The sequence below is a fragment of the Rhinoderma darwinii genome, chromosome 1 (assembly GCF_050947455.1).
Source record: "Rhinoderma darwinii isolate aRhiDar2 chromosome 1, aRhiDar2.hap1, whole genome shotgun sequence".
Classification (NCBI taxonomy): Eukaryota; Metazoa; Chordata; class Amphibia; order Anura; family Rhinodermatidae; genus Rhinoderma; species Rhinoderma darwinii.
The window spans coordinates 127,045,873-127,068,002 of NC_134687.1; the positions used below are offsets into that span (position 1 = coordinate 127,045,873).

The 22,130-nt window shown below is 42.0% G+C and overlaps 1 protein-coding gene across 2 annotated transcripts in view; it reads left to right on the plus strand.

Annotated features, from left to right (window-relative positions):
• The first annotated feature begins 836 nt into the window (after positions 1 to 836).
• Positions 837 to 22,130, plus strand: part of LRBA (LPS responsive beige-like anchor protein) — a 641,245-nt gene continuing 619,951 nt past the window's right edge. Inside the window, exon 1 of one of the 2 annotated variants that reach the window (XM_075860361.1) lies at positions 837 to 1,281. In XM_075860361.1, coding sequence (XP_075716476.1) covers positions 1,081 to 1,281 — 201 coding nt within the window. In that variant the 5' untranslated portion in view covers positions 837 to 1,080. The remainder of the gene's footprint in view (positions 1,282 to 22,130) is intronic. The other variant, XM_075860360.1, reaches the window with a different exon arrangement.

Genomic DNA, 22,130 nt, shown 5'->3' on the forward strand with positions numbered 1-22,130 from the left:
CCTGTACTTTCTTTGAGCACAGCGGACAAAAAAACGCAGTGAAAAACGCTTTCTCTGCCTTTCATTGATTTCAATGTGAGGTCAGAAACAAAACCGAGGGTAGAAAGGAGAATGTCGCGGTTTTTTCCACTCTCGGGAAAAACCGCCTCTGCCTCCCATTGAAATCAATGGCAATTTAGGGCATTTTGGGCACGGTTTCCGCATCAAAAACAGCGCCAAGAAACTCTGTATGAACTAGCCCTTATACTCACCTGGCAAAGTACAGTAAAAAATTGTGTAGTACCGTGTTAGCCAGAGACAATATGAAATGTTAAATACTTTTGTGTCAAAAAAGACAAAAGTATAATAGGTATGATACCTTTATTGGCTAACCATAAAAGTTCTATTGCAATCATAAATTTCACCCTGTGTGCCGTACGACATAATAAAGCATGTTCTGGTCCCCAAAAGGGACTGTTTTGCACAGCGCTGCAATGTGTGATGCCCACCACTGTATAGTGTGACCGCCGGCAATGTGTATGTACGCAGCAATATACGCTATGGAGGAGTGTATCTCATGTAGTAAAGATAACCGGCATGACTAGTACGTAATCACCGGAACAGTGGGTCCGCCCACTCTAGGAACGCTGCACCACGTGTTAGGTGAAGCTCACCGTCTCGCCCTGCCCTTGTGATGCCATGGCGGGCTGCTTCTTACCTGCGGGCAGGAGGGGACTAGCAAGCTGCCCGCGCGGACCAATCAGATTGCTGGAAGTAGAAGCTGGACTAATCAGAGCGCAGCCTTGACAGGAACCCGCTGCTGGCAGCCAATAGCGAGGCGGACAGCAGTGACAGCCTCCAATAGCATGGTAGAGCAGGAGGAGACGAGTGGCCACTTCCTAGGACGCTGCAGTGAGTGAGTGAAAGAGAAGGGAGGGGGTCATCCCGGCGCACCTGACAGGAGGTGGAGTTCCCGGTGTTGTAGTCTTAGCGCCGGTCAGGAGGTCTCCCCCGACTGCCCGCACAGACTTCTGTACACACGGAGATCTCATCCATCTGTCAGCGAGGGACGGCGGGCCCTGTGTGTTCCTGCACTCAGCCATGGCCAGCCAGGAGAGACAGGTGCACACAACAGGTGAAGAGAAGAGATCAGCTGCAGAGGGCCCCGATCCTGGAGGGGCCAAGGCTTTAGGCCCGGGGGTGCCAATAAGGGGCATCCGTATGAAGTTCGCAGTACTCAGTGGACTACTGGAGGTCGGGGAGGTGACCACTAGAGACCTGGTGGAGACGGTGTTTAACCTGGTGAGTAGTTTGTGATGTGCTAAGACAAGTCTTTGTGCTGATGGAGCCTCTGTTACACCGCCTGTCACTCCCACCGGATCCAGTGCTGCACATTTACTACTGCTCTCCTCACTGCTTCACTGTACTCTGGTGTTGGCAAGAACTCTGAAAGAAAATCGCCTGGAAATACAAGTTCTTGAGTTATCATTTTCTGTCAAAAATGATATCCTGCTGCTCCTTTGTTAAATACGTTAAAGGAAAAGCTGGGTGACAACCAATACAGCTGCCATCTTGCACATGGGTCTGTTACCTAACTTTCCTGGAGTCCTGAATGGTAAATCTGCCAAATGATGCCACTCTGCTGGAAGGTAATGTATCGCTACAGAGCCAGGAGGCTTTGCTGGTAACACCTGTGTGCAAGCTGTAATGGCAGCCATATTGTTTGTCACCCATCTTTTCCAGGAAGAGATCGAACTAAAATACACCTGACTCAAACTTTCCACAGCTTAATAGAAGAGAATGACTCCGGACTCTCTTGCTGGTGATTTTTCTTATAATTCAAGTGGAGATGTAACCTAGTGAAGTGCAGTAGTAAGAAGAGTTATAGGTGCTGGGCTGCAGGTATGATACAGACAGTATCCCTGGTTATTAAAGGGCATGTCCAGTATTCTTTAAATAACGCTTAGTCGTTGCACAATGAAAAGTCCTGCACCTTTCTAATAAACCTTGTTTCAATTTATTATCATTTTCAAGATCTCTGCTTGCTCACAGTAAATAGAAACTTTGTTTATAGTCAGAGGCTGAAAACTTGCCCGGGCCTAGTACTGCACAAACCGCATTTGAGTATGTCAGCCTGGAGTCAAGGACCTTAGAGAGACTTGTGTTGTGTTTAAAAGGGTTTTCTGGGACTGTAATATTGATGGTCTATTCTTTGGGTAGGCCATCAATATCTGATCGGTGGGGGTCCGCCCAACATACCCACCGTTCAGCTCTGTGAATGGACTGCGGCGCTCCCATTCACTTTAATGGGAGTGATCTGCAGTACCAGGCACCACCACTACTAAAGGTAAGGCAGTGTGTCTAGGTGATCAATGTATCGGACACGTTTCTCCAGTAATTATCGTGGCCCCTCATGCAGCTGATCGGTGAGGGTGCGGTGGAGCCAGACCCCTGCTGACCAGATGTTTGTGGTTATATTGAAGATAGGTACTCCAAAATTACAGTCCCTGAAGGCCCTTTTAAGTTTTGCGATTGTTGAATACATTTTTTTCTGCATAGGGACACAATGAGGTCATGGTAACCCATGATTTTATGGCAACTTTGCTTGTCCAAAAGCCACTGAAGTATAACGTAACTCACAAAGGATTGCTCAGGACGTATTGCAGCTGTATGACAGCAAGATTGTTAGTAGGTGTTAAAAACATCTGAATGTAAACAAGTGTTTCTAGTTACTGACAGCAATTAAAGATCTTGAAAGGGTGAGGTACTAAACCGCTAGGTATATTATAATGTTGCATCGCATTACATAATACAGCTATTAAAAGGTTTTCTGATTAGTTTCAATTAGATGTCATAAAAGTCAGACTGGTGGGCTCCGAGCTGTTGGATGTCCCCCAATTAGACATTTATGGCATAGTTTTATAAGGTTGTAATATGGTCAAATTTTAGTGTGTAAGGCTTCGTTCGCATGTGCGTCAGGACTCCGTTCATGGGTTCCGTCTGAGCTTTCCGTCAGGGGACCCATGAGCGGAGTCCTGACTGAAACAATGTATCACCGTTGATTTCAATGGTAACGGATCCGGTGCAAATGGTTTCAGTTTGTCTTGGTTGTGTAAGGGTTCCATCGTTTTGATGGAAGCAATAGCGTAGTCGACTACGATATTGCTTCCGTCACAATGACATAACCCTTGCACAATGGTGACAAACATGTTTCAGTCAGGGTTCCGACAGAATCCATGAACTGAGCCCTGACGCAGATGTGAACGAAGCCTAATACAGCCTCAACACGCAGACCCTCACGGTTCTGCTGAATCAAACGCATAACTATAGAAAACTATGTGTAGGGAATATTTGGCACTCAGAACAATGGTGGTGCTCAAGTAGGATTCCACTCCGTAATAATATAAATGCAAAACTCGGCACTCATGTACTCGTTGAAAAAACGGATGTTGCGTATGAGAGCGTGTCTCTACAAGTCTTCTACCACTTTGGTTTTACCTCTTTTTCCCAGGTAATCCGAATTATCTGATGAAGGTCTAGTTTGACCAAAAACGTTCTTAGGCCCCATGCACACGACCGTAAAAAACCTCCAGTTTTTGCGGACCGCAAAAACGGACACATTCACTTTCATTGAACGCGGACCTTTCCGTAGCACTACGGAAGGGTGTCCGTGCCGTGGAAATGTTCCGGGAATTATGGAACATGTCCGTTCTTTTGCATTTTGCGGGCCGTGCTCCCATACTTTGTATGGGAGCACGGCCCGAAAATGCGGCTGTCAGTCGGCGGCCGGCCGTCAAATTCAAGTTGTTTTTTTTTTTTTTTCAATGAGATCCCAGTTTTGCATCTATATTATAAAAAAACAATGGGGCTATAATACGGGCGTTCAAAATGTGGTCATATGTAACGGCTGGCCTAAGTCTATGAGGGATACAGAAGTAGAGAGAGACCACTCCGCAGTAACTGCTACAGAGCATGCCAATGGGTGGTCTCTGGTGAGGGTTACCTCCAGTGATCAGACTTTTACAACATATCCAGTTTGTTTGCATTGGACAACCCCTTACATATTTTGCATCTCCATTATTTATTACTATGTATTGGGGTATGTTATGCTGGGTGAGAAACTGACTTGGATAGTAATATAGACTGCATCTGTGTGGTAAGTGAGCAGTATGGCTTCTTACACATTGATATGCCAATTATCAATTAAACACAGGGTATTCTGGGCACTGGGGAGGCAGAGGCATCAGGTGGAGCCCTATTTTCCTGGCCTGCAATGAACATTGCCTCAGGGTTTACTAGGAGGCAGGCGGTCTCCTACACACAGGGTAGTGCAGGCAGTTGTCATTACGAGTGTGCTGCTAGTTCTAGATAGTTCCCGCTCTTTTACCATAGTCATTGGGCTACTGTTATCAGCAGGCCTGCTACATTCATGTAGTGTTATGTTGTCCAGGAAGTCTGTGTGTGGGCAGGTCCCTTTCATTTCAAGACGTCTTTTACTCATATTACTTGGCCTGGAAGTCTCATCTTTCCATTTTTATATCTGTAAATGTTTATATTTTCTATATTTATAAAGTATACTTTTACAATAATTTACTCACCTCTTTTGTAAAGCAGAAGAAATACTTAGTAGATGAAACATTCCAACTGTTTTTTTCAGTTTTTGTTTAGGGCGTATTTAGACAGTGTGGTTAAAACCGTATCGAAAAAAAACACGTGTTTTTACTGTCATTTGGTGGGTTTTTTTCGGTAAAAAAACAAACCGTATTGCTCCTCAACCACGCCGTTTATCTAAATACACCCTTACACATGTCGTTATGGACGGTGCTGTATCTTACGGCAGCAGTCTACTGTTCTATTGAACAGGAGTTAAAAAAAATAAAATAAATCGATTCACACAAAGCGGCTGATATCCATACATTTTTTAGGGCATGCTGGTTGCTAGGGAGTATTCTTAACTGACTCTTTGCCCTTTTTTTTTTTTTGCAGCGGTTTTGTATAACCACAGCAGAAAACGGTCACAGAACTGGCATGTGTAAATACACCCAGGCTACAAGGCACTTACTTGCGTTTTCTGTAACGTTTTTTTTTTTTTCCCTGCACCCAAAACCGCTGTGGGCAAAAGGAAAATATGAAGCAAACTTACGCAGCATTTTAGTTTGTGGCCTCTTTTCAAAACGTAGCCTGCTCTAGTGGCATTTTTTTCACATTGGTTTCTCTACAGGACTTTAAAAAAAAAAAAAAAAAAAAAAGCCAAGAAAAACGCATATACAAAATGGCACAGAAGAAACCAAGGCCACCAAAAACCCATGAAAAAAACTAAATTAAAAACGCTTAGAATGCAGGTAGTGTGTGAAAAAGGCCTTAAGGAGGACCTAACATTGCATATAGGGTACCTGTTTTATTTTTTTAATTATTCCTCCCTTAATAAAGCAAATGCGGGTGGCAGGCTGCGCCCGTAATCACGGACCGGGATTACGGGCACGGTTGAGTGCAGGGAGCCTAAGGCCTCATGCACGCGACCGTAAGTCACCTGCATATCTGGCGCGCTGTCCACAAATGCGGTCCGTAGTGCATCTGTATTTACAGATCCCCCCCCCCCCCCCAATAAAAGGGAGGCTGCAACTTAAGTCACCACATGTGTCAAACCCTTGAAATGGTCTCCATGGTGAATCCCCTGATGTCACATAGCAACGCTACATAAATTACGGATGGCTACAGACACACCTCCGTAGCCGTCCACAATTGCGGAAGCGCCCGTAGACCTCTGTATATATACGGAAAGGCGTCTAGCCAATAGAAATTAAATGGTCTGCGATGTCCTCCGTAATTACGGATGAAACCTATGGTCGTGTGCATGGGGCCTAAGAACGTATACATAGGGAAACTCCTTTACAAAAGAACACTTAATAAATTAGCCACTAAAAAATTCTTGAAAAACAGAGTTTTGTATACACTTTTTAAAAAGCAGAATAAATGTGTGAAACAGGCCGTCTGCTTCAATACTGAAGTCAGATTCTGTCAGATTCCATGCTTAGGACTTTACACCTCATTAGTTGGCAGGAAACCAACATTTTGTTCCCTTCTGATAACTGTGAATAAAATGAAGAGTTGTGCTAGATGTCTTCATATTCATCATTTTTAATACCTGTGATTTTTAAATGACTCAAAAAAATAAAATAAAATATATACAGTGAAGGAAATAAGTATTTGATCCCTTGCTGATTTTGTAAGTTTGCCCACTGTCAAAGACATGAACAGTCTAGAATTTTTAGGCTAGGTTAATTTTACCAGTGAGAGATAGATTATATATATATATATATATAAAAAAAAAAAGAAAATCACATTGTCAAAATTATATATATTTATTTGCATTGTGCACAGAGAAATAAGTATTTGATCCCTTTGGCAAACAAGACTTAATACTTGGTGGCAAAACCCTTGTTGGCAAGCACAGCAGTCAGACGTTTTTTGTAGTTGATGATGAGGTTTGCACACATGTTAGATGGAATTTTGGCCCACTCCTCTTTGCAGATCATCTGTAAATCATTAAGATTTCGAGGCTGTCGCTTGGCAACTCGGATCTTCAGCTCCCTCCATAAGTTTTAGATGGGATTAAGGTCTGGAGACTGGCTAGGCCACTCCATGACCTTAATGTGCTTCTTTTTGAGACACTCCTTTGTTGCCTTGGCTGTATGTTTCGGGTCATTGTCGTGCTGGAAGACCCAGCCACGAGCCATTTTTAATGTCCTGGTGGAGGGAAGGAGGTTGTCACTCAGGATTTGACGGTACATGGCTCCATCCATTCTCCCATTGATGCGGTGAAGTAGTCCTGTGCCCTTAGCAGAGAAACACCCCCAAAACATAATGTTTCCACCTCCATGCTTGACAGTGGGGACGGTGTTCTTTGGGTCATAGGCAGCATTTCTCTTCCTCCAAACACGGCGAGTTGAGTTAATGCCAAAGAGCTAAATTTTAGTCTCATCTGACCACAGCACCTTCTCCCAATCACTCTCAGAATCATCGAGATGTTCATTTGCAAACTTCAGACGGGCCTGTACATGTGCCTTCTTGAGCAGGGGGACCTTGCGGGCACTGCAGGATTTTAATCCATTATGGCGTAATGTGTTACCAATGGTTTTCTTGGTGACTGTGGTCCCAGCTGCCTTGAGATCATTAACAAGTTCCCCCCGTGTAGTTTTCGGCTGAGCTCTCACCTTCCTCAGGATCAAGGATACCCCACGAGGTGAGATTTTGCATGGAGCCCCAGATCGATGTCGATTGACAGTCATTTTGTATGTCTTCCGTTTTCTTACTATTGCACCAACAGTTGTCTCCTTCTCACCCAGCGTCTTACTTATGGTTTTGTAGCCCATTCCAGCCTTGTGCAGGTCTATGATCTTGTCCCTGACATCCTTAGAAAGCTCTTTGGTCTTGCCCATGTTGTAGAGGTTAGAGTCAGACTGATTAATTGAGTCTGTGGACAGGAGTCTTTTATACAGGTGACCATGTAAGACCGCTGTCTTTAATGCAGGCACCAAGTTGATTTGGAGCGTGTAACTGGTCTGGAGGAGACTGAACTCTTAATGGTTGGTAGGGGATCAAATACTTATTTCTCTGTGCACAATGCAAATAAATATATATCATTTTGACAATGTGATTTTTTTTTTTTTTTTTTTTAAATTTTTTTTTTAATATAATCTATCTCTCACTGGTAAAATTAACCTAGCCTAAAAATTCTAGACTGTTCATGTCTTTGACAGTGGGCAAACTTACAAAATCAGCAAGGGATCAAATACTTATTTCCTTCACTGTGTGTGTGTTGTGTGTGTGTGTGTATATATATATATATATATATATATATATATGAAGACCACTAAGTCTAAGGCTCTGTTGACACCTGCATGAGAGGCCCGGTCTCCATCACCGGTTCTGTTGTTTTTGCCGAACATAGTAGCACTGCATGCAATGCAGTTTGTGGCTGAAACGCAGCGTTTCTGTTGCAAAATCGCAACATATGCTATTTGCTACAGGTTTTACCTCTCTATTGAGTTCAATGGGGAAAACCTGCAACAAATCCGTGGCATAAATTGACATTCTGTGGATTTAAAAACAGCCCCGCTTGTCAACTTATGAATATTTTTTTTCTGCAGCGTGATTCATTTTGCTGCTACTGTAAATGCTGTGAAATTTCCGCACAGAATTTCGTTGCAGAATTTCAGTACTGTTTACGCTACGCTTGAGCCCAGCATAAATCTTAGAGGCTCTGTCACCACATTATAAGTGTCCTGTCTCCTATATAAGAAGATCGGCGCTGTAATGTAGGTGACAGTAATGCTTTTTATTTAGAAAAACGATCTATTTTAAACCATTTTATGAGCGATTTTTAGCTTTATGCTAATGAGTTTCTTAATGCCCAAGTGGGCGTGTTTTTACGTTAGACCAAGTGGGCGTTGTACAGAGGAGTGTATGACGCTGACCAATCAGCGTCATACACTTCTCTCCATTCATTTACACTGCACTAGCGATATAGTTATATCGTTATGTGCAGCTACATACACGAACACTAACATTACTATAGTGTCCTGATAATGAATATACATCACTACCAGCTTGGACGGGATGTTTATTCAGAATCCTGACACTTCTGAATCTTTTCTGTGAGATTCCAGCAAGGCAAGCGTAATCTCGTTTGTAATGACAGGTTACATCGTAATCTCGCGAGATTACGCTTGCCTTGCTGGAATCTCACAGAAAAGATTCAGAAGTGTCAGGATTCTGAATAAACATCACGTCTGATTGGTCAGCGTCATACACTCCTCTGTACAACGCCCACTTGGTCTAATGTAAAAACACGCCCACTTGGGCATTAAGAAACTCATTAGCATAAAGCTAAAAATCACTCAAAGTGGTTTAAAATAGATAGTTTTTCTAAATAAAAAGCATTACCGTCACCTACATTATAGCGCCAATCGCCTTATATAGGAGATAGGGCACTTATAATGTGGTGACAGAGCCTCTTTAAGGGCTTGCATAGCTAGACTGACATCCGATCCACACAGCAGACGCTTAGATTCAGGGAGTCAGAGTCCGGGTCACATAGTCTAATGGTTGCCTGGAACGGAGTGGATAACTTTGCACTGAAGCCACCTGTAACAAAATTACTTTTACTTACCCGGGTGGTAAATTTTTTTTATTTTTATTTTTTTAACAGTACTGTTTTATCGCAGCAGACATTCCGTCTGAAAATCTGCACCACAATCTTTGGTGCGGTTTTCCGGCTGGAATTCCTTGCGGGTTTTAGGTTGGATACGCTGCATAAATGTACCCGTGGGAATCCAGCCTTACAATGACCTACAAAGAACTTGAATACTTTCACGTGGCCGATATCTTGCAGAAATGGCTGAATTTTTAAATAGTTTTTTCAGTTTCAGAAATTTCTGCAATGAATCTGCCGCGTGTGGATATACTCTTAGGCCTTATTCCCATTGCAGCAGTTTTATGTGACTGAAATCGATAAACTTATGCACTTTCTGTCCTCCATTAAGAGTAATAAAAATATAAAAATACTGGATCATTGATGTCAGGTAGTGTGGGATCCTGCATACTGTATTTTATTTTGCAGCAGGTTGAACGGGTCCTAGGGGCATATTTACCATCAGCATTACTCTCGACTAGAGTCTTAGTATACATCTTTGTGTTCCTGCAGTCTCTCTCATTAGAGGTAAGACGATCCTGCACAATTCCAGTCACGTTTCTCCGGTCGGTGTGAATGCTGCAATTTTAAGGTCTACCCTGATGCAGTCCAACTGGTTTTTCACGTTTGAAATAAGAACCTAGGAAGTGGCAGTAATGCAGTAATGTATCACTTTGTGAAGTTTGGCTGGTGACTTGTGTCTGCGGCCACATTTTAGGTGATTAGGCCTTAGAAAAAGTGGTGTTTCCATGAGCCCCAGGATCAGTTACTGTTTCTGATCTAAATAGGAAATAAGCTCTTTCTGCTCAAAGCTCGGTTTAAGGTTTCACTACTGAGCTTCGTTCAGAAACCTTTGTTAATAATTTATTATTTTTACTTCACTAATATATGCGGCTTTGCTTGTGTGTTGGATTGTTATAAAACGACCGCACACCTCCAAAGAAAACCCTAAAGAAAAATATGTAGATTTCTATTGACTAAGAAAGTGATGGCCTCACTTGACTAATTACTAGTAAAATAGGTATTTATTTTGTATCCTACAGCGTCAGTAAAATGAATTAATTTGCTGCCCTGCGTGTCCGTTCTGCAGCTCACCAGATTCACAGCCCTTCATACTCCAGCCCATATTTCTGCTTCGTAGATCTGGGGTTTGACATTAACTGTACTCGAACCTGAGTTTTCAGGTTTAATTGCAATTGTGCATTTAATAATTTTTCTAATAAAAATCTAAATATATTTGCTATGTGCTTATTTCAAAATTAACTGAACTTTTGATATGCCCTAGTGACATGTGAGAAGTCCTGATCGGTGGGGGTCTGAGCAAGGAGACCCCCACCAATTGCTAAACCGAAGCTGCAGCACTGTTTCATTTCTGATCGCCTTTTCCCGGAAAGCGAGCAAGTGGTGTACGGGCTCAATAGAAAGTCTATATGCCCGAACACCAGGCCTATACTCCGCTACATCGGCTTTCTGAGGAAAGCTGATCAGAAATGATCAACCTCTCCGTGCCTGGACGGATCAAATCTTCTGACGTGTCACTATGACATGTCAAAAGATTTTTGAAAGCTTTGAGAGATGTTTACCCAAAATAACTTTAACAATTCTGATTATTTCTTTTGGTTTATCCTTTTTAACTTTTTTTATATATTGTTTCAAATAGATCTCATATATCTTAATTCCTCTCTTTCTCGCCATCCGACACAGGCTGTCATTACAACTTCTCCCGGCTATGACTCGACTCTGCAGAGTTTCTTGCCCAGATATCTTTAGCTCTCCGCTATACCAGCACGTTTTCACCCTGTACAGCTTCCCATCCTGCTTCAGCATTTAAGTGTTGTGCTGCTTCAAAAATAGTAAATACCCGTAAAAAGAACAGTGGCAAAGCGCTACAGTAGATCCCCACGCTGTAATAGTGCCTTTGTGCAGTGTTCCATACACAGTAATATTGCCCACCTTTGGCCCAACACCATACTAATGACTCCTTAGTGCCTCCCTCACACTACACCGCGTTCCAAATTATTATGCAAATGTTATTTTTCGCTGATTTTCCTAAATAGTCGATGCAAATGACAGTCAGTATAATCTTCAAGCCATCAACCGTTGCAGTATAATGCTAATTTTATTGAACAAATCTCCTAATGTTAACAGATTTTTTTTTTAGAAGTAAAAAACTCAAATTGCACTGTTTCAAATCATTATGCACAACAGAGATCAAAACATTTTAAAGGTTGTAAAGAGAACTAAAATGGTAATTTGTTGAATTTGCAGCATCAGGAGGTCATATTTACAGAAATCAAAAGCTCTTTCATAAAAAAAAAAAAACTTAGGCCAAGTTACATGTTAACATAGGACCCCTTCTTTGATATCACCTTCACAATTCTTGCATCCATTGAATTTGTGAGTATTTGAACAGTTTCTGCTTGAATATCTTTGCAGGATGTCAGAATAGCCTCCCAGAGCTTCTGTTTTGATGTGAACTGCCTCCCACCCTCATAGGTATTTTGCTTGAGGATGCTCCAAAGGTTCTCAATAGGGTTCGAGGTCAGGGGAACATGGGGGCCACACCATGAGTTTCTCTCCTTTTATGGCCATTACAGCCAATGACACAGAGGTATTCTTTGAAGCATGAGATGGTGCATTGTCATGTATGAAGATAATTTTGCTACGGAAGGCACAGTTCTTCTTTTTGTACCACAGAAGAAAGTGGTCAGTCATAAACTCTACGTACTCTGCAGAGGTCATTTTCACACCATCAGGGACCCTAAAGGGGCCTACCAGCTCTCTCCCCATGATTCCAGCCAAAAACATGACTCCGCCACCTCCTTGCTGACGTCGCAGCCTTGTTGGGACATGGTGGCCATTCACCAACCATCCACTACTCCATCCATCTGGACCATCCAGGGTTGCACGGCACTCATCAGTAAACAACACGGTTTGAAAATTAGTCTTCATGTATTTCTGAGCCCACTGCAACAGTTTCTGCTTGTGAGCATTGTTTAGGGGTGGCCGAATAATAGCCTTATGCAATAGAATTTTAGCAGCTACTCTCCTAATCCCATTCATTTGTCTGGCAGAAACCTTCCTCATTATGCCTTTATCTGAACAAACCAGTCTGTGCTCTGAATCGGCCACAAATCTTTTCACAGTATGATGATCACGCCTACGTTTTCTTGAAATATCCAATGTTTTCATACCTTCTCCAAGGTATTGCACTATTTCACGCTTTTCGGCAGCAGAGAAAGCCTTTTTCTTTCCCGTATTGCTTGAAACCTGTGGCCTGCTTAATAATGTGGAACGTCCTTCTTAAGTAGTTTTCCTTTGATTGGGCACACCTGGCAAACTAATTATCACAGGTGTCTGAGATTGATTACAATGATCCAAAGAGCCCTAAGGCTGGGTTCACACGACCTATTTTCAGACGTAAACGAGGCGTATTATGCCTCGTTTTACGTCTGAAAATAAGGCTCCAATACGTCGGCAAACATCTGCCCATTCATTTGAATGGGTTTGCCGACGTACTGTGCAGACGACCTGTCATTCGACAACGCGTAAAAAATACAGCCTCGTCAAAAGAAGTGCAGGACACTTCTTTCAGACGTAATTTGAGCCGTTCTTCATTGAACTCAATGAAGCACAGCTCAAAATTTACGGCTGTCAGAGAAGCCTCGCAAAATGCGAGGAGGAGCATTTACGTCTGAAACGAGGCAGCTGTTTTCTCCTGAAAACAGTGTCTTTTCAGACGTAAAAGCCTGCTACCGTGTGCACATACCTTAAGACACAATACCATCCATGAGTTTAATTGAAAAACGAATAATTAAATGTTTGACACTTAAATCCAATGTGCAAAATAATTTGGAACAAGGTGTACATATGCCGCCTTAGTGCTTCTCGCACAGTAATGATGCTGCCTTAGTGCCTCCCTCACAGTAATGATGCCGCCTTAGTGCCTCCCTCACAGTGATGATGCCCCTTTAGTGGGGCCACGGGGAAGTCAAATTTTGTCTCTGTCAATGTATTAAATATGGCTGATTCTTTAGTTTCTAAGTCTTCTGGACTCTGATACGTTCAATTTAACAGAATTCCAGTGTCTCAGATAAAAAACACAGGGAAATCTGCCAAATACCACTCCTGTAAACCCGCCCTTAAGTTAAAAACAGATGATTATCTGATTTTGTGCTGCCCCCCCTTTATAAAACGTAAGGTAAGCATGTGCCTAGCTTTTGCGGTGAACATTTCCCTGTCAATAATAGTACATGTATAATTACAAAATAAGTTTAACATAATCATTTCTGAGCATGGAAAAAGCGAAGGCTCTGTTCATATGCGTTGGAGGCTCTGTAAGGGGTCTCCATCGCAGATCTCGCAAGGATTACCGAAAAACAATAGCGCAGCACGCTTTGCTATTGTTCCCGTTGAAAACACGGCCAAGCAGACGGAACCCATTAAAGTCAATGGGTTCCGTCTGCCACCGGCGTTGCCCATTGTGCGGAGGGGTCGTTGCTTCTTTTATTCCCTCGTTCTGCTCCTCTGAGCAGAACAACGGAACACGCCGATGCAGGTGTGAATATAGCCTAAAGTGTCTAATATTTTATTAATGCATTCTACATTCATACAAAATTATTTTTAATAATTAGATCGATGGCTTCCTCTAAGGTAATTTTATGACAATGTTACATATATATACAAAAATTTAACCCAGCAAGATGCCATCTTTCGTCCGTGTACCAGCAGAATTTAATTAAATTGAAATAATTTACATCACAGAAGGAGGGTGTTTGGAATGGAAATTCTACGAATTGTTTTGTCTACTCTTATTATTTGTAGCATTATATTAGAATAATTTTACATACTATGCAACACTTTCAAAGGATGCTTCTCATTTTACAATCATACAATTAAAGTGTAGCTCCAGTCATACTCTGCGGGCGTGTACGGTTGCCATGGCAACTGTACTGCCCAGCAATAGTAACTACTCTCCACGCCCGATGTCGGTAAAATCAGCCTTTTTTAAATTTAAATGCCTTGGGCCCCATGCACACAACCGTAGATTTTGTTTGTAATTACGATCTGTAATTATGGACCCATTCATTTCTATGGCTGACAGACACCTTCCTGTATATTTAGGGGAAAGTGTTCGTGTCGTAGAAACCTCCTGTAAAAAAAAATACATGTCCTATTTTTTTTATTTTTCTTTTATAATGGGAGCACGGCTTGCAAATGCGGACGGCTTTCTACGGCCGGCAGTGCCCATAATCACGGACCATGATTACGGGCATGGTCATGTGCATGGCGTCTAAGGGTCTGCTGACATCATGCTTGGGTTATACGTTGGAGGTATGTCGGGAGTATTCCCTGACGTACACCTCTGATATTGGCCACAATGTTTAAAAGAATGTATACCAAGCAGGGCTTTTGCCTCCCGGCAGTCATTTTTTTTTTTTCTAATTTTAGGTGGACGAGTTTGAATGAGGTCTTGTTTTTTTTGTGGGACTAATTGTACTTTCTTTTCGTACTATTTTGGCGCATGTCTATCTTGTGTTTTTTTTTTTTTTTTTTTACTTCATTCACCAATCACGTTAAATCTAATAATAATTATTATTTTAATACATAAAGAATATCTCTTCATCCCTATGTCACCCACTGAACTGAGAGTTGCTGCATGTAAACATTGCATTGGAGCGTAGTCCTTACATGGCCCCCCTTACTCACTTTCTGTGAAAACCGTATTAATGCCTTATTTTTTAAGAATAAGAGTGCTAAATAAATATTTATTTATTTAAAAAAAATATTTAAAAAAAATAAAAAAAAAAAAATATATATATATATATATATATATATATATATATATATATAAATTTTATTTTTAACTTTTATATAATTAAGCCTGTATAAAACACACACTTTAGAAATTCAATGATTACATACGGTAATCTTCTCTGACCCATTTTCCTTCAACTCATTCTTATCTCATAACGATCCTCGAGTCTGCTGAGTGGTCTAGCACCATCTGTATTGCCATATGCAAAGTAGAAAGGAAATTGCTAAAGGCAGCAGTAAGGTTACAGAAAACGTAGTATTCAAATTTTTTATTTTTTTAAGATGACACAAACTACATTTTCTGTTTGCCGTAGATTGAAAATTTGTTGTTGGACTGATAGCTAGATGCAACATATCAAAAATTCTGAGTGTAGATAATATAGGTGAGCTTGTTTCAAGGACAACGGAAAGGATTCTTTTTTTTTTTTTTTTTTTTCTTTTTTGTGTTTCTAGTGTAGTAGCCATGGCATGTGAAGGCTGACCATCTAGTTTCAGTGTGCATTAGAAGTTGTGGATAGCTAAATTGTGTGTGTGGGGTGTGTGTGGGGTGTGTGTGGGGTGTGTGTGTGGGGTGTGTGGGGTGTGTGTGTGTGTCTTTCATATATATTTTCGAAAGTTTGTTTGAAGCCCTATTTTTCATTGGTTTAAAATGGATCAGGTCATCGAGGCCACCATACTAACAGGATGTGCCAAGGGGGAAGTTGTCTTTATTCCTACATAATATTGATGGTTATGGATTCTTTCGATCATCTCCAACCTTTAATAACACACTTCTTCTGTACCGTTTATTATTATTATAAGCGGGGCACACATTGTGGTTTTTGCCTACACCACTACACACATTCACTTTCCCTGGAGCTGCATCATTCCTCTGTTAGACTTGAGGCGCCCGTCGTACTGCGCATGCGCAGGGAGGCGCACCGTGTTTCTCCTGGTGTCGGCCCCGGCGCATGCGCACTGGGTACGGGAGGCGGGGTGCTTGGTCCTGCCACGGCCGTTGCATTAGGCATGCGCGGAAAGCCGCGATGTGGGGAAGCAATGGCGCATGGGCGGGGGGGGGTGTTCTTGTGCTGCACGGGGCGTGCGCGGAATCCCGCATCATGCAACATGGCGCCGGTGTCTGACGCATGGCACTCTGACGGACGCCATCTATACCATAAGTCAACCTCACGAGCAACGCCGGATATAAAAGCTAGTGTGTGTGTGTGTGTGTACACTACCGTTCAAAAGTTTGGGGTCACCCAGACAATTTTATGTTTTCCATGAAAACTCACACTTATATTTATCTAATGAGTTGCAAAAATACTAGAAAATATAGTCAAGAAATTGACCAGGTTAGAAATAATGATTTTTATTTCAAATATTAATTTTCTCCTTCAAACTTTGCTTTCGTCAAAGAATGCTCCATTTGCAGCAATTACAGCATTGCAGACCTTTGACATTCTAGCTGTTAATTTGCTGAGGTAATCGGGAGAAATTTCACCGCATGCTTCCAGAAGGCCCTCCCACAAGTTGGATTGGCTTGATGGGCACTTCTTGCGTACCATACGGTCAAGCTGCTCCCACAACAGCTCTATGGGGTTGAGATCTGGTGACTGCGCTGGCCACTCCATTACAGATAGAATACCAGCTGCCTGCTTCTAACCTAAATAGTTCTTGCATCATTTGGAGGTGTGCTTTGGGTCATTGTCCTGTTGTAGGATGAAATTGGCTCCAATCAAGCGCTGTCCACAGGTTATGGCATGGCGTTGCAAAATGGAGTGATAGCCTTCCTTATCCAAAATCCCTTTTACCTTGTACAAATCTCCCACTTTACCAGCACCCAAGCAACCCCAGACCATCACATTACCTCCACCATGATTGACAGATGGCGTCAGGCACTCTTCCAGCATCTTTTCAGTTGTTCTGCGTCTCACAAATGTTCTTCTGTGTGATCCAAACACCTCAAACTTCGATTCGTCTGTCCATAACACTTTTTTTCCAATCTTCCTCTGTCCAATGTCTGTGTGCTTTTGCCAATATTAATCTCTTCCTTTTATTAGCCAGTCTCAGATATGGCTTTTTATTTGCCACTCTGCCCTGAAGGCCAGCATCCTGGAGTCGCCTCTTCACTGTAGACGTTGACACTGGCGTTTTGCGGGTACTATTTAATGAAGCTGCCAGTTGAGGACTTGTGAGGCGTCTATTTCTCAAACTAGGGACTCTAATGTACATGTCTTGTTGCTCAGTTGTGCAGCGGGGCCTCCCACTTCTCTTTCTACTCTGGTTAGAGCCTGTGTGTGCTGTCCTCTGAAGGGAGTAGTACACACCGTTGTAGGAAATCTTCAGATTCTTAGCAATTTCTCGCATGGAATAGCCTTCATTTCTAAGAACAAGAATAGACTGTCGAGTTTCACATGAAAGCTCTCTTTTTCTAGCCATTTTGAGAGTTTAATCGAACCCACAAATGTAATGCTCCAGATTCTCAACTAGCTCAAAGGAAGGTCCGTTTTATAACTCCTCTAAACAGCAAAACTGTTTACAGTGGTGCTAACATAATTGCACTAGGGTTTTCAAGTGTTTTCTAATCATCCATTAGCCTTCTAACACAGTTAGCAAACACAATGTACCATTAGAACACTGGAGTGATGGTTGCTGCAAATGGGCCTCTATACACCTATGTAGATATTGCATTAAAAACCAGACGTTTGCAGCTAGAATAGTCATTTAGCACATTAACAATGTATAGAGTGTATTTCTGATTAATTTAATATCTTCATTGAAAAAAAACTGTGCTTTTCTTGCAAAAATAAGGAAAATTCTAAGTGACCCTAAACTTTTGAACGGTTGTGTGTGTGTGTATATATATGTGTGTGTGTGTGTGTGTGTGTGTATATATATATATATAATGTCACGAATGGTCTGTGGACCCACTGGGCCGTACCGCCTTGGCGGTAAGGCAGCTGGCCAACAGGGAGCAGGTGATTGTCTATAGTTCTATAGGTATCTGTGGCAGCTCAGACAGGAACTGGAAACCAGTATAGATACAGGGACTGGAACAGGAAACAGACTAGGAGGCCATCACATAGACAAACTATAGGGAACACAACAATGCTCAGGCATAGATCTAGGTGTCTGGACCTCTCTTATAGTCCAGGGTACTCACAGGACTAAGTTCGTCCATGAGGTCCAGTGCGTGCGCTGCCCCTTTAAGTGCGGGCTCGAGCGTGTTCGCGCACCCCACGGGATCCGGCAGAGGTGAGTGGACGCGAGCGCTGGCGTCTCCTGAGGAGGAGGCTGGGGCCAGCGCTTGCCGACTCGTGGCTGCGGCTGTCGGGGAGGTCGGAGCTGACAGCCTGCAGCCACGGACATTACTGTGCGTGCGATGGGTGGATCTCCGCCTAGCCTGGATTCACACAGGACTGAAGTGCTGCAGCGTTTCTGCAGACAGGTCCGCACGTGGTACGTGCTTTGGTTTTGTGATCGCAATGAGGTCACGTTACGCCTTGATCTCCATGCAGGTTCAAATCAGGTGGGGGGGGTGCGAGCTCGGAGAAGCAACAGATACACTGAGACGTTTCTCAAGGCAAAAATACTTCTGACTTTATTTGCAGAGACACAGAGTTTATATAGTAAAAATATCATATAATTACGTGCAGACACATATACATTCTTGTGGTTTCTTTCCTCATTATTCTTATCTCTACGTACATTATTCTTATTCCTTACATCTAGTTTTTAATCCGGTGTTCTACCCATATCTATCTTGGCTGTACGCCCAGAAACAAACCATCCTGCAAACAAACCCCCTAGTTCCTGGTAGTACCCTCATAACATAATGAATTCGCAATTTCCAGTTTCTGCAGAACATCTGCAGATTATTACATTCCATAACCTTTCAATAATACCCAAAATATAGACTCGTTTATCCTTCTACCTTGAAGTAGTACATACATTACACTTATATCATTGATTATAGGTTGTTCTATACCATCACATACCCAACATATATTCTAATACATGTTCTACTCTTCAGCATTGCACTCATTGAGGTCCCAGATACATTATACATATATTTATTCCTTAACAATCCCTCCTTTTGTGATTTTACCAACACCTAAATTCCAATGCTACTTCTATCTCTTGATAGCAAGGCTTCGATCCATTTCTTCACTTGATTCACACAGGTATGTAGGTGGGGTAATCACACAACACTTTTTCATCATAATGTATAGGCCTCTGATTGAATGCTTCCCTTATTTTGCAAAATGTATAACAATTAAAACATGTAAGCAATATAAACAATATTATGAAACATATCAAGGGTTGGAATAACACGTGCAGTATCTTAGTGGCAGTGGGGGAAAATCCTGTAAATATGTCATACCAATGATGGGCACTAGCATCTTTTATTGCTGACGATAAATTTATTACTTCCCTAGCTGCTATTGTAGCCAATACTTTCACTTTACTTAGAGTTACATTATGGGCTGCTATCAATTTCTTTACGTCTTTAGACTTTTGTAACACTTGTTTTAACTCTTCCAGTGGCAAACTAAAATTTCCATAGGGCAAAGGTTCAGGTACCCATACAGTGGACATTATTTCTTCTAAAGTAGGCAGGAACACTATAGTTTGGTTCCCCCAAGTCAAATGCGTCACATTGTATAGACATCCTGAAAATGGTCCTATGAGATTAAACTGGCTAAGGGTCTGCTTGTCGTTAGTTATTAAGCATACATGCTGTGGACCTACTTCAATATAAACCTGTAGGTTAGCTTCTGGGATTATAGTGAGTGCGCATACATTATCCTGGTGCTGCATTAGACAGGGTTCATATATCCCTGACTGTTCATTACATACATATCCTTGCTCTGTTAACTGGCACAAATCTATATTCCTTGTCTTATTTTGAGAATCTATGTGTGTTCCTTTCATTTCCGGCATCCAATATTGTCCTAATAATGTCACCGGATCAATCATTACCATTGGCATAACAATAAATTTGCATAATAGAGTAGGATTTTTCACATGAAATGCTATTAGTCTTCCTGCACACCATTTAGGTGTACACTCAGTATACTCAGGCTGTAACAATAACCACGTATCATTTCTCTTTCCTATGGGCAGAATGTCTGTCCATTGCCTAACATGACTACTAAACAATTTATTCATCTGTTCTTGTTGCCACATCGTTTTAAGCGTACATACTGTCCAATTTACTAAAGTTGATACATTCTGTAATGTTCTATATTCGGTTAGCATGCTTTCATTAAAAACATTTAGAAACAGTTCATCTATAGCTAACCCTTTTTGCTGTAAGTCAGAGGTAGTAGGTAACCATGAGGCACCTCTCCTTAATGCAGTAGATGTGTCGTCTCCCACTGAGTTTCATTTGTTCATAACTGTTTCTAACTGTATACCATTCAATACTCCTAATCCCGTTCCTACCCCTCCTAATAGCGGGTCATGCCATTCTCTTTTTTGTCTATGACAGCTGGGGGATTCAGGGAAGGAAATATTGAAGTGTACATTCTTTTTCTGCTGTTGGGTTACAGCGCTCTTACAAGTGTGTGGGATTCTTTCCAGACTTTGTACTGTTATATGTGGCTTAAAACTATCTCTTAAAATTGTTATCAAGAATACAAAATATCTTCTATTTCTTATTTGGCTATTATTCATACATAATATCATCCCATCAGTTTCTTTTATTACAATCGTAGAGTTGAGCCTCTCCTTGTTGCATCTTTTGTAAGTCTTATTTATCATTTTGTTTCTATTTTTACTGGTTGTATATTTCTGTCGATACTGTAAATCTGGTTCATAACAACAAAGCAACAGCCCCGGCGTCTCTTCTTGTATGCTAATGCTGGCTGTTTTGTCTATGTGAAGGTACACAGTCCCTCCATGTGGTCCCTTCGGTTGTAGTCACATTTGTAGTATAACACGGGGCATTGGCCTTACAGGTGTAGTTACCCTGCTTTCTATCACTGTGGCATTCGCCCACCCTGTCCTGAACTGTTCCAGTGATTCTGTACTGATTACGTGTACAGGAGTAGCAGTTCTGCCTTTTTGTATAAGAGCACACGCAACAACCGCCGCAACAACCGCAAAGATCTTCATTCTTCTGGCTGAAGAACCTTTTTACAATGACTGGCGTGAATCCAGCTTGCCTTTCCTTCGAGCTTCACTGAGGTGCTTGTAACGAGTAGGACTTGAAAAGGACCATCAAATCGTGGCTCAAGGCTCTTCCTCACGTGTCTTTTGACAACGACCCAATCTCCTGGTTCTAGCTTATGCGTCCCTTCAACTGAATCAGGATCTGGAATGGAAGCAAAGACTTGTGCATGCACCTTGGTCAATTGTTTGTTCAGCGTTTATACATAATCTGTTAGTCTACCATACTGCATTTGGAGCACCTGTGGAAAATAACATCCTAATCTGGGAGCCGACCCAAATAAGATCTCATATGGGCTGAGACCTGTTCTTTTTGTGGGCGTGTATCTTACTGAGAACAAGGCTAATGGTAGACACTCGGTCCATGGTTTCCCGTTTTCTACCATTGCTTTTTGGATTTTCAATTTGAGAGTCCCATTTAGTCTCTCAACCTTCCCACTGCTCTGTGGATGGTATGGTGTATGTAGGGCTTGACTTATGCCTAGAGCTGACAACACATGGTTCATGATTTCACCCGTAAAATGAGTTCCTCTGTCGCTCTCGATCACCTCTGGAACTCCATATCTGCACACCACCTCGTTGATCAGTTTCTTTGCTGTGGCTACGGCTGTAGCTTTGGTTACTGGAAAAGCTTCTGGCCATCCTGAAAAGAGATCAATACAAACAAGCACATACTCCTAGGTACCGACTTTTGGTAATTGAATATAGTCTATCTGCAGTCTCTGGAACGGATATATAGGTCTGGGTGTGTGCTTCTGTGGTACTTTTACAGTTCTTCCAATATTATGTGTTGCACAGATCATGCATCCTTGTGTAAAACTGCTGGCCATCACACTAAACCCTGGGGCATACCACACCTTGTTTACCAAGTCCATCATTGCCGTTTTTGACTGGTGAGTCGCTCCATGTGTTATTTGGGCCATCATTGGGAACATTGTCTTAGGCAGGCACAGTTTATTCTGGCATTGCCAGAGGCCATCTTTTC